The sequence below is a fragment of the Halichoerus grypus genome, chromosome 2, assembly GCF_964656455.1.
Source record: "Halichoerus grypus chromosome 2, mHalGry1.hap1.1, whole genome shotgun sequence".
Classification (NCBI taxonomy): domain Eukaryota; kingdom Metazoa; phylum Chordata; class Mammalia; order Carnivora; family Phocidae; genus Halichoerus; species Halichoerus grypus.
Genome location: NC_135713.1, coordinates 191,991,355 through 192,003,762, shown reverse-complemented (window position 1 = coordinate 192,003,762; position 12,408 = coordinate 191,991,355). Strand labels below are relative to the sequence as shown.

At 50.2% G+C, this 12,408-nt stretch overlaps 1 protein-coding gene across 8 annotated transcripts in view; it reads left to right on the top strand.

Moving 5' to 3' along the window:
* The first annotated feature begins 2 nt into the window (after positions 1-2).
* The window catches only part of PLEKHM1 (pleckstrin homology and RUN domain containing M1), a 45,921-nt gene continuing 33,515 nt past the window's right edge, over positions 3-12,408 (top strand). For 4 of the 8 annotated variants that reach the window (XR_013445131.1, XM_036096637.2, XM_036096646.2 and 1 more), the window contains exons 1-4: positions 3-138; positions 3,075-3,218; positions 8,677-8,924; positions 10,624-11,250. Coding sequence is in view for 7 of the 8 variants with exons in the window: in XM_036096637.2 (XP_035952530.1) it covers positions 3,168-3,218; positions 8,677-8,924; positions 10,624-11,250 (926 nt within the window). In the remaining variant the exon portion in view is untranslated. Of the gene's footprint in view, positions 139-3,034; positions 3,219-6,573; positions 6,663-8,676; positions 8,925-10,623; positions 11,251-12,408 lie in introns of all 8 variants that reach the window. The other 4 variants (XM_036096640.2, XM_036096644.2, XM_036096639.2 and 1 more) reach the window with 4 other exon arrangements.

Below are 12,408 nucleotides of genomic sequence, written 5' to 3'. Positions count from 1 at the left end.
CGCTGAACCGACGTGATGGCGTCAGGCGCCGCGAGCGCCGTTTCCTGTTGTCAGTGGGGGAGAGGCCGCAGCTTCGGGTCGGAGGTTTAGAGGCTGCAGCGGCCACGAGTGCCCCTCGCCCCGTCGCCGCTCCCTCTGGTGAGTTAGGGGTCGGGGGCGAGGAGGGCGAGAAGGGGCGGCGGGGCCGAGACGCGAACGGGCGGTGGGCCACCAGCCCTGTCCATGCTCCCAAACCCCTGGTTGCCTTGACACTGTCCTGCTTTAGAGCCCTTTCCCTTCCCCGCCTGAGCCCCGCACCCCACCCCACTCGGACCCGAGCCTTCAGCCCGCACAGCCACTGCTGACCCGTCCCCTCCATCTTCTCCCGCCCGGGACCCGAGCCAAGCCCCTACCCCCCACCCCCTCACCACTGGTGCTGCGTAAATGCAGCCACACTTTTGACCCCACGGTAGCCCAGTTCCATCCCCCAGCGCAGCCACATCCCTCGGCCTCCCTCTAACGCATCTCCTCCTCACCCCTCAACCCCTTGGGCAACTCCAGTGTTCCACGCCAGCCTCCTCTGATCCCCACCATTCTGGTTTTCCCCTATTCTGGCTCACCTTTCTTATCCCAGCCCCCCAGCCCCCCAGCCCCCAAGGTCTGCTCAGCCGTAACACCCCACCTCCACCCAGCCTCATTTAATACCTACCACCAAAGCAGACGCTCTGTTGAGCTCACCCCCTCTTCTTAATAACTCTGATCTCAGCCCTATCCTAAGTCTTATTACATGTATCTTCTTGTCCTCACAGACTCAACCCCTAACTTCCGAGCCCACCACATAATTTCTTATCACCTCCAGCCGGCCCGAGGACACTTCATCCCTAAGTCTTTGCTAAACTGCCCCCAACTCTTGCTGCCCCAGTTCCTACCACCCCTCCCCAGTCTTATTAAAATGAGGTCTCCATGTCCCCATTTCTTCACCCCAACTCTGCACCCATTCTTCCCTTGACGTGGTCCCCGTTTGATCTGAGAACTTAGTGCAGCCCCCTGCCAACCCCACCTGCTTCCCCTCAACAGCCAAGTCAAGGTGCTTCCTCAGAGCCAGGCAGTTGCTGAGCAGCTCGATGGGTACAGGGCCTCAGATGGTAAATAAGTGTGGAGGAGTAGAGCTCCATCTCCTGTGGTTCAAGGGTTTTTCCTGGATGTCTGGTCCCCTGTACCTGTTGTCCCCAAGGATTGTGTTTCTAGCGTTCATCTTACATTACTTGTGTTGTCTGCTGGAATGGTAGGTATCATCCAAATACCTGGAAGGTGAGGGATGGCTACTCATTGAGCCTGGGACAGTGGAAACCTACCACTTCCTTTTGGATGGTAATCTGTAGAAACTCAGAGGGTCCTACCATGTGGGGTTGGCTGTGGTCACAGAGCCACGTCCAAAAGTGTTGTCCTGGCACTTAGAAAGGACCCTCACCCAGTGCTCCCCCCAGCCAGAGCTGATTGCAGATTAGTCCCAATACCGAACACAGGGAAACACAGTACCAGAGGTGATGTTACATGTTGTGAAGAGTATAGGTGAGTGGTCCTGGGGAGGCTGAGGCCTAGGTGGATTCAGAGGCTGTTGAATTGCTTCCTCTTTTTGCAGGTACTGGATCATTGAGTTTTGACCATTTTGATGACCCATGAACTCAGAGAGCCAAGTTATCTCAGAGTAGCTAGACCTTCTTGAGGCATCCAGGCCCCATTGTTAATATTTATAATCTCCTGGGCTTGTTGGGTGCACATCCCCTCTTAGTTCTGGTGACCAGGCTCCAAAGGATTGGCCATTTCACAGCAATTGTAAAGGGCCCCAAAGAGGACCCATTGTCTTTGCTTGCCATTTAGAGTCTCACTTCTTTGAAAATTGAATGCTCTTCTACCTTCAATATCCCCCTACCCCCCCCCCCCCCCCGACTAAGGTGTGATATATCTAAAGGGTTTTCAGCCAGTTGGTAGCTTGGTGTAATGGAAGGAATTCCACAGTGGCCCTATCACTGAAAAGTTGTATACCTCAACTTCTCCCTGAGCCTTTTTATTTTACTCATCTGTTCATTCAGCAAGTATATTTTGAGCACCACTGTGTGCCATGCAGTGTTCTAGGCACTAGAAATGCAATGGTGAATGAGTTGGGCAAAGTTTCTGCTTTCATTCCTTCAGAGTTTGGTCCTTGCTGGAATCCTAAGGGATGTGGGACAAGAATATGGGGGAGAGGGTGCCTGGGTGGCTCAGTCCTTAAGCGTCTGCCTTCGGCTCAGGTCGTGATCCCAGGGTCCTGGGTTCGAGCCCCACATCAGGCTCCCTGCTCAATGGGAAGCCTGCTTCTCCCTCTCCCACTCCCCCTGCTCGTGCTCCCTCTCTCGCTGTCTTTCTCTCTGTCAAATAAATAAATAAAAATATTAAAAAAAAAAAAAAAAAAGAATATGGGGGAGATGCAGGGCGCCTGGGTAGCTCAGTCAGTTGAGTGTCTGACTCTTGGTTTCAGCTCAGGACATGATCTCATGGATTGTGAGATCGAGCCCCGCATTGGGCTCCATGCTGGCCATGGAGCCTGCTTAAGATTCTCTCTCTCTCTCCCCCTGCCCCTCCTCCCACTCATGTGCATTCTCTCTCTCTCAAAAATAAATAAATCTTAAAAAAAAAAAAAGAATGTGGGGGAGATGGGTGTTGTTGGGTAGGAGGAGGGAGGGAGTAAAGAAAGATACCCAATGTTCATAGACTTCACATTTCTGGCCTCACCCACTAGCCTTTAGACTGAGAATCACAAGCTAGAAGTTTCTTGCCCTCCAGCTGGGATTCAGTTGCTTCAAAGGCCTAGTTGCCTTCACCCCCATACACACACACACACCCATCCCACCCCTCACAGGACCCTTGTCCAGAACTCCAACTTTCTTCAGGTGGAAGGAGGTGCTGTTTACTCACCCAGCACTCACATGTCTGAAGGATCAGCTGCCTTTCTGAATCAGAAGATAACTTTGTCATTTGTTTCCAACTGAAAACCCTGACTCATCACCTGGTACAGCAGCTGGAGGGCTTAAACACCGGCCTGTTGTTCTGCATAGCCAGGTGCAGGATCGGATTCAGGCTGTGGAGACTGAGGCTGTCACGGATGGCGGGGAAGTCTCCAAGAAGAGGAGATTGCTGTTTACTGATGAATGGAGTGTTTCGAAAGCGGTGAAGCCAGGTCATCCATTTCTTCTTTTAATGTAAGTCTCATCTGGGCCTTTCTCCTCTTTTCATTCTTCCTTAGTCTCTGGAGGAAGTGAAATTGGAAGTATATAGAAGGGCGTATAATAAAGAAAATCAACCAGAATGTCTCCTTCCTGTGTGTAGGAACATTTAAGAAAGGACAGTTCTGAAACCTAGCTACCGTGGAAAGAATCTGTGCTCCGAGGATACTTTGGGAGTATCTACAGGGCTGGCCTGGGAACAGGACAGTTCTTGGAAGCAAGCTCCGCTGATCTGGGCCAGGGGCTCCACGGGCCTTTCTGGGAAGATCGGGGTCCCAGTGCCTGTTTCCATTTATAAAACCAGCTGTTGGAGATGGGGCACCTGAGTGTGTGGGCCTGCCCCTTTGTTATGCTACAGATCTGACGGGCAAGATTGTTTCTTGTTGGTTTTAGGCCTTCTTTAATAAAATGGAGCTTCTGAGTGCCCCTAAACGGTCTCTGAGTAATAAGTTTGCCTGCAGCTCTTTGAACCAAGGACCTGAGACAGTTTGATCTGGTGAAAGGCACAGGACTTGGAATGAGGAAACCAAAGAATTCTGTCCTTTACCTGAGACCTGTTTCTACTGAGCCTCCGTTTTCTCCTCTATGAAATGGGAGATAATCATCCTCCTTTCACAGGATTGTTTTAAGAATTAAATGAGATTAGAGAATGAGATCCTGTGCCAGGGTGAATCAATGCTGAGGGACGGAAGTAGACTTAGGATGGGTTGGAGTTTCCTAAAGGCAGACGCCACTCACCTTTTCTGCTCAACTGCACTTGTGATGTTTGAAACTCTCTATTTGCTCTCCTCAGCCTGGGTGTCCCGAAGAGACACCCCTCTTTGGTTTGGTTCTTGGTGTCAGTGAAGACTGTTCTGAGGATAGGAAGTGAAGCCAGTCCCATAGGACGGTAGATTGGGGGTCTGGGCCCCCCAGGAGCCCTGCTGACCTAGCAGTCAGGAGACCCAGACCCCAGAGATCTCATAGACTGTCACGTTCCTGCCTCTGAGCTGGTTTCTTGCCTCCCTGAGGTGTTAGGGAACAGACAAGCCTCGGTAGGGTGCTCTGGCTTCTTGCAAAGAAAGATGTGCCCTTAACTTTGGCCTGACCCCAGAGTCTCATCCTATTTTGTGAATTGTCAAGTGGCTCTTCTGGATTTCTCTGCGCTGTTGTCATTTTGTGGCTTTTCTGACTCTTCACTTTGTTTTAGGCCACAGTTGTCTCCTATCTGCCCCTGCTCTGATCTCTCAGTGTCCGTTGGCTTTGTTTTTTTTAGCAGACCCTGACTTGGCCAGAGCACCCACTCACTGAGAAGCCTCCCTCCCTCCCTCCGTGAATACTCTATTATTTTTGGTTAATTAATTAATGAGGCCTTAATGGACCTACCATTCAAATTGTTGAGGTCCAAGTCATAAGGCTGCCTGAGGGAAGGGCAGTTTTGGAGCTTGAGGCTCTGTTGGGAAGGACCGGACTGAAGGCAGGCCTTAGGCCTCTGGAATTGCTGAAAGGGATTGGATGCCAGGGTCTTGGAGCCAGAGAACCTGGACTTGACCTGCAGGGCTGTAAAGGGTAACCTTGAAGGAACCTCGCCTCCAGGATCAGGCACAATTTCAGGAGGGACTCTGACTGCAGCCTTTTCCAGTCGTCCTGGTGGCCAGAGCATGGAGCTGGTCTGCAGAGGAGGGTCCTGAGAACTCCAGGCGGGTAGGAGCCAGGAACATGGTGAGGGAGAGGCAGTCAGACAGGGGCTGTGGCCAGGGGCCGGCGCGCTCTTCCTGCCAGTCTGTCATGGGCTGACCAGAGCTGGTGCTGCAGGGGCCATTCCCCACACACACCTACCTCCCTCTGCATGCCCTTCCTTAGGAAGGTTGGCTCTGGGTCCTGTTTACCCTTGGCCAGCTCCAGAGGCCAGGGCTTGAATCAGAGCATCTAACATCATTTCGGGCCACCCTGCTGTTCTCCATGCTCCGCTGTTCTCTGTAAATCTTTCCCACCAGACTGACCTTGATGTTCCCTTGCACCCCCTCAGCTGGGCCCCCAGCTGGAGAGCCCTCCTCCCAGACCCCCCTACTCCCTCCCTACCCATCCCTTAGCCCTAGCTCACATTCGCCTCTTCCAGAAGGGTTGACCTCGTCCTAGAGGGAGGTGGTGGAGTCTGCCACTATCAGCCCTGGAATCTTGGGAAGTTCCTTGACCTGGGTCAGCTTCTATTTCTTATCTGTTAGATCAGGATAATAAAACAGCCCTCCTAGGGTGACTAGGAGGAATGCAAGAAGCAATATATGTAAAGAGTACAAAATCCATTTAGCATGCCTTGGCTTTATTAACTTCTTTGGCCAATGACCTATTTTTTGGTGTCTCCTCCTGCTCAGGCTCTGTGGTCACTGGAAATCTGTTTAGATGGGAAGGTGCCTGCCCCATGCTGTCCATCCAGGTGGCTGGGGTGGGGCCAGGCCAGCCAGCAGCCCCCCGCTCAGGCTCAGGTTGAAGCCCTCCCACCTCAGCCACCCCCCAGGAGGAAGCCAGTGCCCTGAGGGAGTCACTTCAGCTACTTGTGCATGCGCATTCATGCCCTGGCAATCTTTGCCTATAGGTTTGGATGGCCACAAACACTAGGGTTGTAGGTGCCATTTCTCCTTAGTACCTTCAGGCCCTGTGCTAGGCATTTTCCACATTCATATCTCCATCTGAGAGGTCTGATAAGGTGCCCCAGCATGGGTAGCTGGTTAGTGGCAAATCGAGAGTCAGACCCGTTTCCCTTTAGACATGTCCCTGTGCTGCTCCAGCTTAGACCCTGGCGCCTGAAGGAGAAGCAGACGTGTGGCCAGAGAGCCCTCCCTTTGGAAGCTGTTGCAGTTATCCCTGTCACTGCTGAGCTGGCAGACACCAGACTGGGACAGGAGTCAGAGGGGATAGTTGCAGGGCCCAGGCCCCGAATGTGAATTGTGAACCCCTGCTTCCTGGTCCATATGGGCCCTTGGCACCTTCAGCTGCAGCATCCCCCTTGCACCCTTAGCTCCATGTCTAAATCAGCCTTGCACACCCTGCTTTTTGTGCCCGCACTGGGTGTGGAATCTGGAGCCCTTTCCAAGCACTGCTTGGGCTGGACCCACCCATGGCGCACAGGACTCCTCACCTCCTGAGATCCAAGCCCTCAGATTTGTTTTCCTTCCTCACTTCCTTCCTTAAAATCCACTCTTAGCTTTTACTTTTGTATTCAAACGCCCTTCCATTGCAGTTTGAGGAAGATGGGCTGACCTGCTGCCTCGGGGGGCGGGGTGGGGGGTGGGAGCGAATTGGCTGAGGGTGGTGAGCTGGAACTTGCTCATCTGGCCACCATCTGTCTCTGCAGGTGTCATGTGATTCTCCGAGGGTGCTGCTTTGTGAGTGGAAATGCTCTCAGTGGTGGAGAATGGACTGGACCCCCGGGCTGCCATCCCGGTAGGCAGCAAGGGAGGCTCAAGGGTGGGGAAGGGTGCACAGGACAGCCATTTCATTGATTTTTCTTGCTTTGAAATGAACGAGGACTGTCCGGAAAGTGAGTCCTCGGGTTGAGAAAAAGTTATAGCAGAGCAGGCTCTAAGGAGATCCTGCCCTTTCTAGAACATCTTATCGGTGATTAATGGGAATTTATAAAAAATGATGGTGATTTAATATAGGCTACCTGAGGACCAAGGATTTCTCCAAAGAAGGCATACATATGACCCATAAGTACATGAAGAGATGCCTAACATCATCAGACATTAGGCAAATGCATTCAAAACCACGAGAGGCTTCTTCACACCTCTGGGATGGCTAGAATCAGAATGACATAAGAGTAAGTGGTGGCCTTGTAGAGAAATTCAAACCCTCGTGCATTGCTGGTGGGAATGTCAAATGGTGCAGCTGTCGTAGCAAACAGTTTGGCAGTTCCTCAAAAAGTTAAACCCAGAGTTACACATGACCCAGCAGTTCTACCCCTAGGTATATACCCAGGAGAACTGAAAACACATGTGCATGAATGTTCATAGCAGCATTATAGCCAAAAAGTGGGAACAACCCAAATGTCTAGTAATGGGTGAATGGATAAATAAAATGTGAGGTGTCCATACAGTGGAATATTATGGGGCAATAAAAAGGAAGTCCCAATACACGGCGACAGCATAGACAGACCTTGGTAATAGGCCCAGTGCAAGAAGCCAGACACAGAAGGCCGCACCCTGTATGACTCCGTGTCTACACAATGTCGAGAATTGGTAAATCCATCAAGGCAGAAAGTAGATGAGCGGTTGCCAGGGATTGGGGGAGAGGCGAATAGGGAGTTAACTGCTTATGGGCACGATGTTTCTTTCTGAGGCAATGAACATGTTCTGAAATGAGGTAGTGGTTATAGTTTCACAATTCTGTGAATATACCCAAAACCATTGGACTGTATACTTTAAATGAGTGAATTTTATGCTATGTAAATTAGGTCTCATTAAAACTGTTGTAAAAAAAAAAAAAAAGAACATTAGACTTAAGAGAACATTAACATGAACTGTTTGGGCTAAAATAAAAATAAAACAGTAAAATATTTATCCGTAATCCTATCAGCTAACAATTCAAGCCAGTTTTTCTGCATTTCCTTCTAGTCTTTTTCCAGACACTTAGGTAATTTTGACACGCTTCTAGTATGACCGAACTGTCCTTACATTTCCAAAGGATTCTATGTGTATGTATTTTATAATTTACTTACAGAACCAACATTAACTGAGTACGTATATGTGCCAGGCACCATGCCAAGTGTCAAGGACCCAAGGATGAATAAAAGACCAGTCCTGCCCTCGGGGTAATCCCCGCAGTGCTATAGTTCAGGAAGTACGCTTTCTGTTTAACGGATGAGGGCATTAAGATCAGCAAGGTTAAGTGAAATGTCTGCGGTGACCCAGCTGGTGGCCGACAGAGCTAACACTAACCTGGGCCTCTGACTGCCCAGTGTAGGATCTTTCTCAGTGTAGACCTTGCTCCTGTTTTCTTGTTCTAAAGCAGCACTTGTTGCCTCTTGGTGGGATCGTAGTCCCATGAATAAGGTAGACCGCTTCCCCGCTGTCCTAGGTGGGTTCCCCGAGCCCCCAAAGCTGTAACTGTGACGGAGCCGGTATTTAAACACAAGATTTATATGGCTATCAATTCACTGAAGTTCAGTTTCTTTTGTTGCTGCTGTTGTTTTCGTTTGAGGTTCAGTTTAAAAAACAAAACAAAACAAAAATATACAAATGTCTTTGCAAAAAAAAAATATCAGTACCCCTGGGTGGTGTAAGTATGTGATTTTCCTTTTCTTCTCTAGGCTTTGTCTTTGTTTTCTATAATTAGCTTGTGTGAGTTTTGCTAGATAGACACACACATGGGTGCACGTGTGTGGTTGCTTGTGTACGTGGCAATGAGCAGGTACGTTGCAGGATCTCCTAAAGGCTGTGTTATGTCTGGCGCTGACTAGGTCATCAAGAAGAAGCTAGTGGGATCCGTGAAGGCGTTGCAGAAGCAGTACGTGTCCTCGGACATGGTGGTCACTAGTGAAGACGGAGATGCCAACACCATGTGCAGTGCCCTGGAGGCCGTCTTTATCCACGGCCTGCACGCCAAGCACATCCGCGCCGAGGCCGGAGGGAAAAGGAAGAAAAGCGCCCACCAGAAGCCTCTTCCTCAGCCTGTCTTCTGGCCCCTCCTGAAAGCCGTCACCCACAAGTGAGATCAGCTGGGGAGGTTTTGTTGTGGGGAGGAGCTTCAGAGTGGGGGACACGGGGCTCTCCCTCGCCAGCTGTACGGGAAAGCAACAGAGACACTCTGTTCTAGAACAGAGATGGGTGAGGTAGGGGTTATTGTTAGATCAAGCCTCAAGAGCCCCTCAGCCCTCAGGCAATGGCTGGGGGCTGCTTCAAGCGCCCGGCTGGTCGCCTTTAGCCGGGCCACCGTTACCACACCGTGGCAAACTGAGGTGGTTGCAACCGAGAATGTGCGGCCTGCAAAGCCTAAAATCTTTACTATGTGGCCTTTTACAAAAGAAGTTTGCCGACCCTGCCTTAGAATGTTTGAACATCTGTGTTGCTAAATATTATACTCGTAACAAAGGATGGCATTCTTTAAAAAAAGTGGAATCCAGATCATCTGACTATTCACCCTGGGATGGTTGTCTCCGTGGCCCTACCGCTGACCGCCTGGGCTGTGGAGGAAGCAGCTGGCCCTGGGCCTCGAAGGGCTACTTGATGCCACCTTCGGCCTGAGGTGCCTTGTCGGTCTCTATCTTCCTGCTGCCTGCCGCTGCCCCGTCTCAGGTTCTTACCCCACTCCTGGGTGACAGTGGCTTTCTCATTGTCCTCCTTAGCTCATTCTCTCTCTTTAGCCCAGTCAGCGGGGCAGCACTGACTGAGCTGAAGCTAACCAGAGCTCGCTAACGGAGCCCCGCGGAGCTTGGTCTGCACTCCCACGGGTGAGACATGCGCAGGGCACCATGGTAGTCAGAAGAGGGGCATTTGCATCAGATCAAGGATTCAGGAACTCAGTTTGGTACATGTGGGATATGATCTTATCCAGAGCGGCCCACCAAGACGCCTGCATAACTGTGGTCAAGTCACTTTGCTGTGTAAAAACCCTCAGGCTCTCAAATGCTAGCCTGGAGTCTGATTCACTAGGCAGGGGGCCCAGAATCTGCATCCTGACCAAGTTCCCAGGTGATTCTGATGCATAGCCAGGCGTGGGGACCACTGCCCCGCTTTGCCTTACCAGTTGCATCCTCAAGACCCTGCATAACCTGACTTTGCAACCCAATCACCCACTCCTCCTCCCCAGGTTGTAATCGGAATGTGCTCGCCACTCCTGTTACAGAGCTGTTGCTTTCCCACCCTTGGTGCGTTTTTTCTGTCAGTCCTTTGTGCCTAGAAGGTTCTCCTTCCGTTTTCGCCTCTTGAAATCCCTCGCGGCCCAACTCAGATACTGCCTTTTCTATGGCATTTTTCTTACTGTGACCCGGAAATGATTGCCTACTCCCACCCCAGCTCTGCTGACAACAGGGTTCACCTCAGTGTGCCTGTGAAAGGTGGTTACCTGGATTGAGGGCAGGACCATGTCTTTACCCTGTATCTTCACAGCTCCAAAGACTTGCACTTAGGGGCTCATCAGATGTGTGCTGGATGAGCACATGATGTCAGGGGTCCCCCAGGTAGTTGTAATGAAAATGGTGATTATCCTTTATGACAGCAACCTCAAAAAGTTGGGGGTTATAGCTTAATATTTCTAAATTTCCCGTAGAGCACTATTATCCAAGATTTTTTCGAGCCTGTATATATGGGCAGTCGTTATTATGGGCTTTTGCTAACCAGTGGATAAAACAAGACCTTCAGTGATTGGAAATCATTTCTTGAAACAAGCCTGTCCTCCCCATCCCCAGGCACATCATCTCGGAATTGGAGCACCTGATCTTTGTGAGCACAGACGTGGGCCGCTGCCGGGCCTGGCTGAGGCTGGCCCTCAACGACGGCCTGATGGAGTGCTACCTGAAGCTCCTCCTCCAGGAGCCGGCCCACCTGTGCGAGTATTATCAGCCCACAGCCCTGCTTCGAGATGCTGAGGAGGGGGAGTTCCTCCTCAGCTTCCTGCAGGGACTAACATCCTTATCCTTCGAGCTCTCCTACAAGTCCGCCATCTTAAACGAGTGGACGCTTACCCCACTGGCTCTCTCTGGGCTTTGCCCGCTCTCTGAGCTTGACCCCCTCACTACCTCCGGGACAGAACTACAGCGGAAAGAGTCTCTGGATTCAATTTCCCATTCCTCAGGCTCAGAGGACATCGAAGTCCAGCACTCAGGCCACAAGATCCGACGGAACAGGAAGCTCACGGCCTCCTCCCTCAGCCTGGACACGGCCAGTTCGTCCCAGCTGTCTTGCAGCCTAAACTCTGATAGCTGCCTACTCCAAGAGAATGGCTGCAAGAGTCCAGACCGTTCTGAGGAGCCCATGTCCTACAACTCAGACCTGGGGACAGCAAATGCTGAGGATTCAGACCCGTCTCTGCAAGAGTGAGTGCTCCTCCCCCACTCCTTCCCCCACTCTCTTCCTGCCTACCTCCTTCTCTTCCTCTTTCAAGTCTCCCTTCCTATAGCATGTGATTGCCTGTCATTGAGCACTGACCTCTATAAGGGCATAAAGAGAGACAAAGGGGACATCGGCTGTCTTCCTCAGGGACTGGAGGTGCTGGGACCTGTAACTGGAGGCCACATGGGGCTGTGAGGAGGATGGATTTAGGTAGGGCTCAGAGCTGGATCAGGCTCCATCCAGTGCTGCCCCTGGGTGAACTTCAGCAAGTTACCTCATTTCTCTGAGGCGCATTGTAAAATATTATTGCCTCTAGAGGGAAGGAAACTAAGAGTTCACGGTGATATTTACAATTCCAAAAAATGCAATGAAGCATAACAGATTAAGGGTGCTCCTCTGTGACCTCCCAGAAGGCCTTGGAAGGACACAGACCCTGAACAATGACTGGAGGATATGGCAGACAAAAGGGGCCAACAGGTGTATGGAGGAAGAGTCCATGGAACAAAGAACTTGACTAGAGGAGGGAGCCTGGACAGAGCCTTCTCTTTAAAAAAATTTTTTTAATTTGAATATAGTTGATACACAATGTTATACTAGTCTCAGGTGTACAACATAGTGATTCACCATGTCTGTGTTATGCCATGCTCACCACAAGCAGAGCCTTCTTTATCCAGGCTTTTTAACAGTAATTTTTGAATAGATGATCTATTTTTATGGTTAGAAAAAGGCTAAAATGCATACGGTAAAAAGCCTTTCACACCTCTGTCACCACAGTTATTAATTCCTTAGATTTTCTTCTGATGTTTCTAAATGCATCTAACAAATATGAATATACAGATTTTTTAAATTTTTTTTATTTCTTATCCCTGCCCCCTTTCCCACAAAAGCTATTATAAATACACTGTTTGACATCTTGTTTTGGAAGAGATCATATCAGAGTTTTTGTTTTGGAGTGTCCTATCAGAGCTTCTTTATTATTTTTTTTTAATTGCCTATTTTTCCATCGCTGGTTAGTTTATTTAACCAGCCCTGTATTTAATGGGCATTGGAGTTCACATTTTTATAAATAACTTTGTGTATGTGGTCTTTTAATTCTATGCAAGTAACTCTGTTCAGTAAATTCCCAGAAACAGAATTGCTGA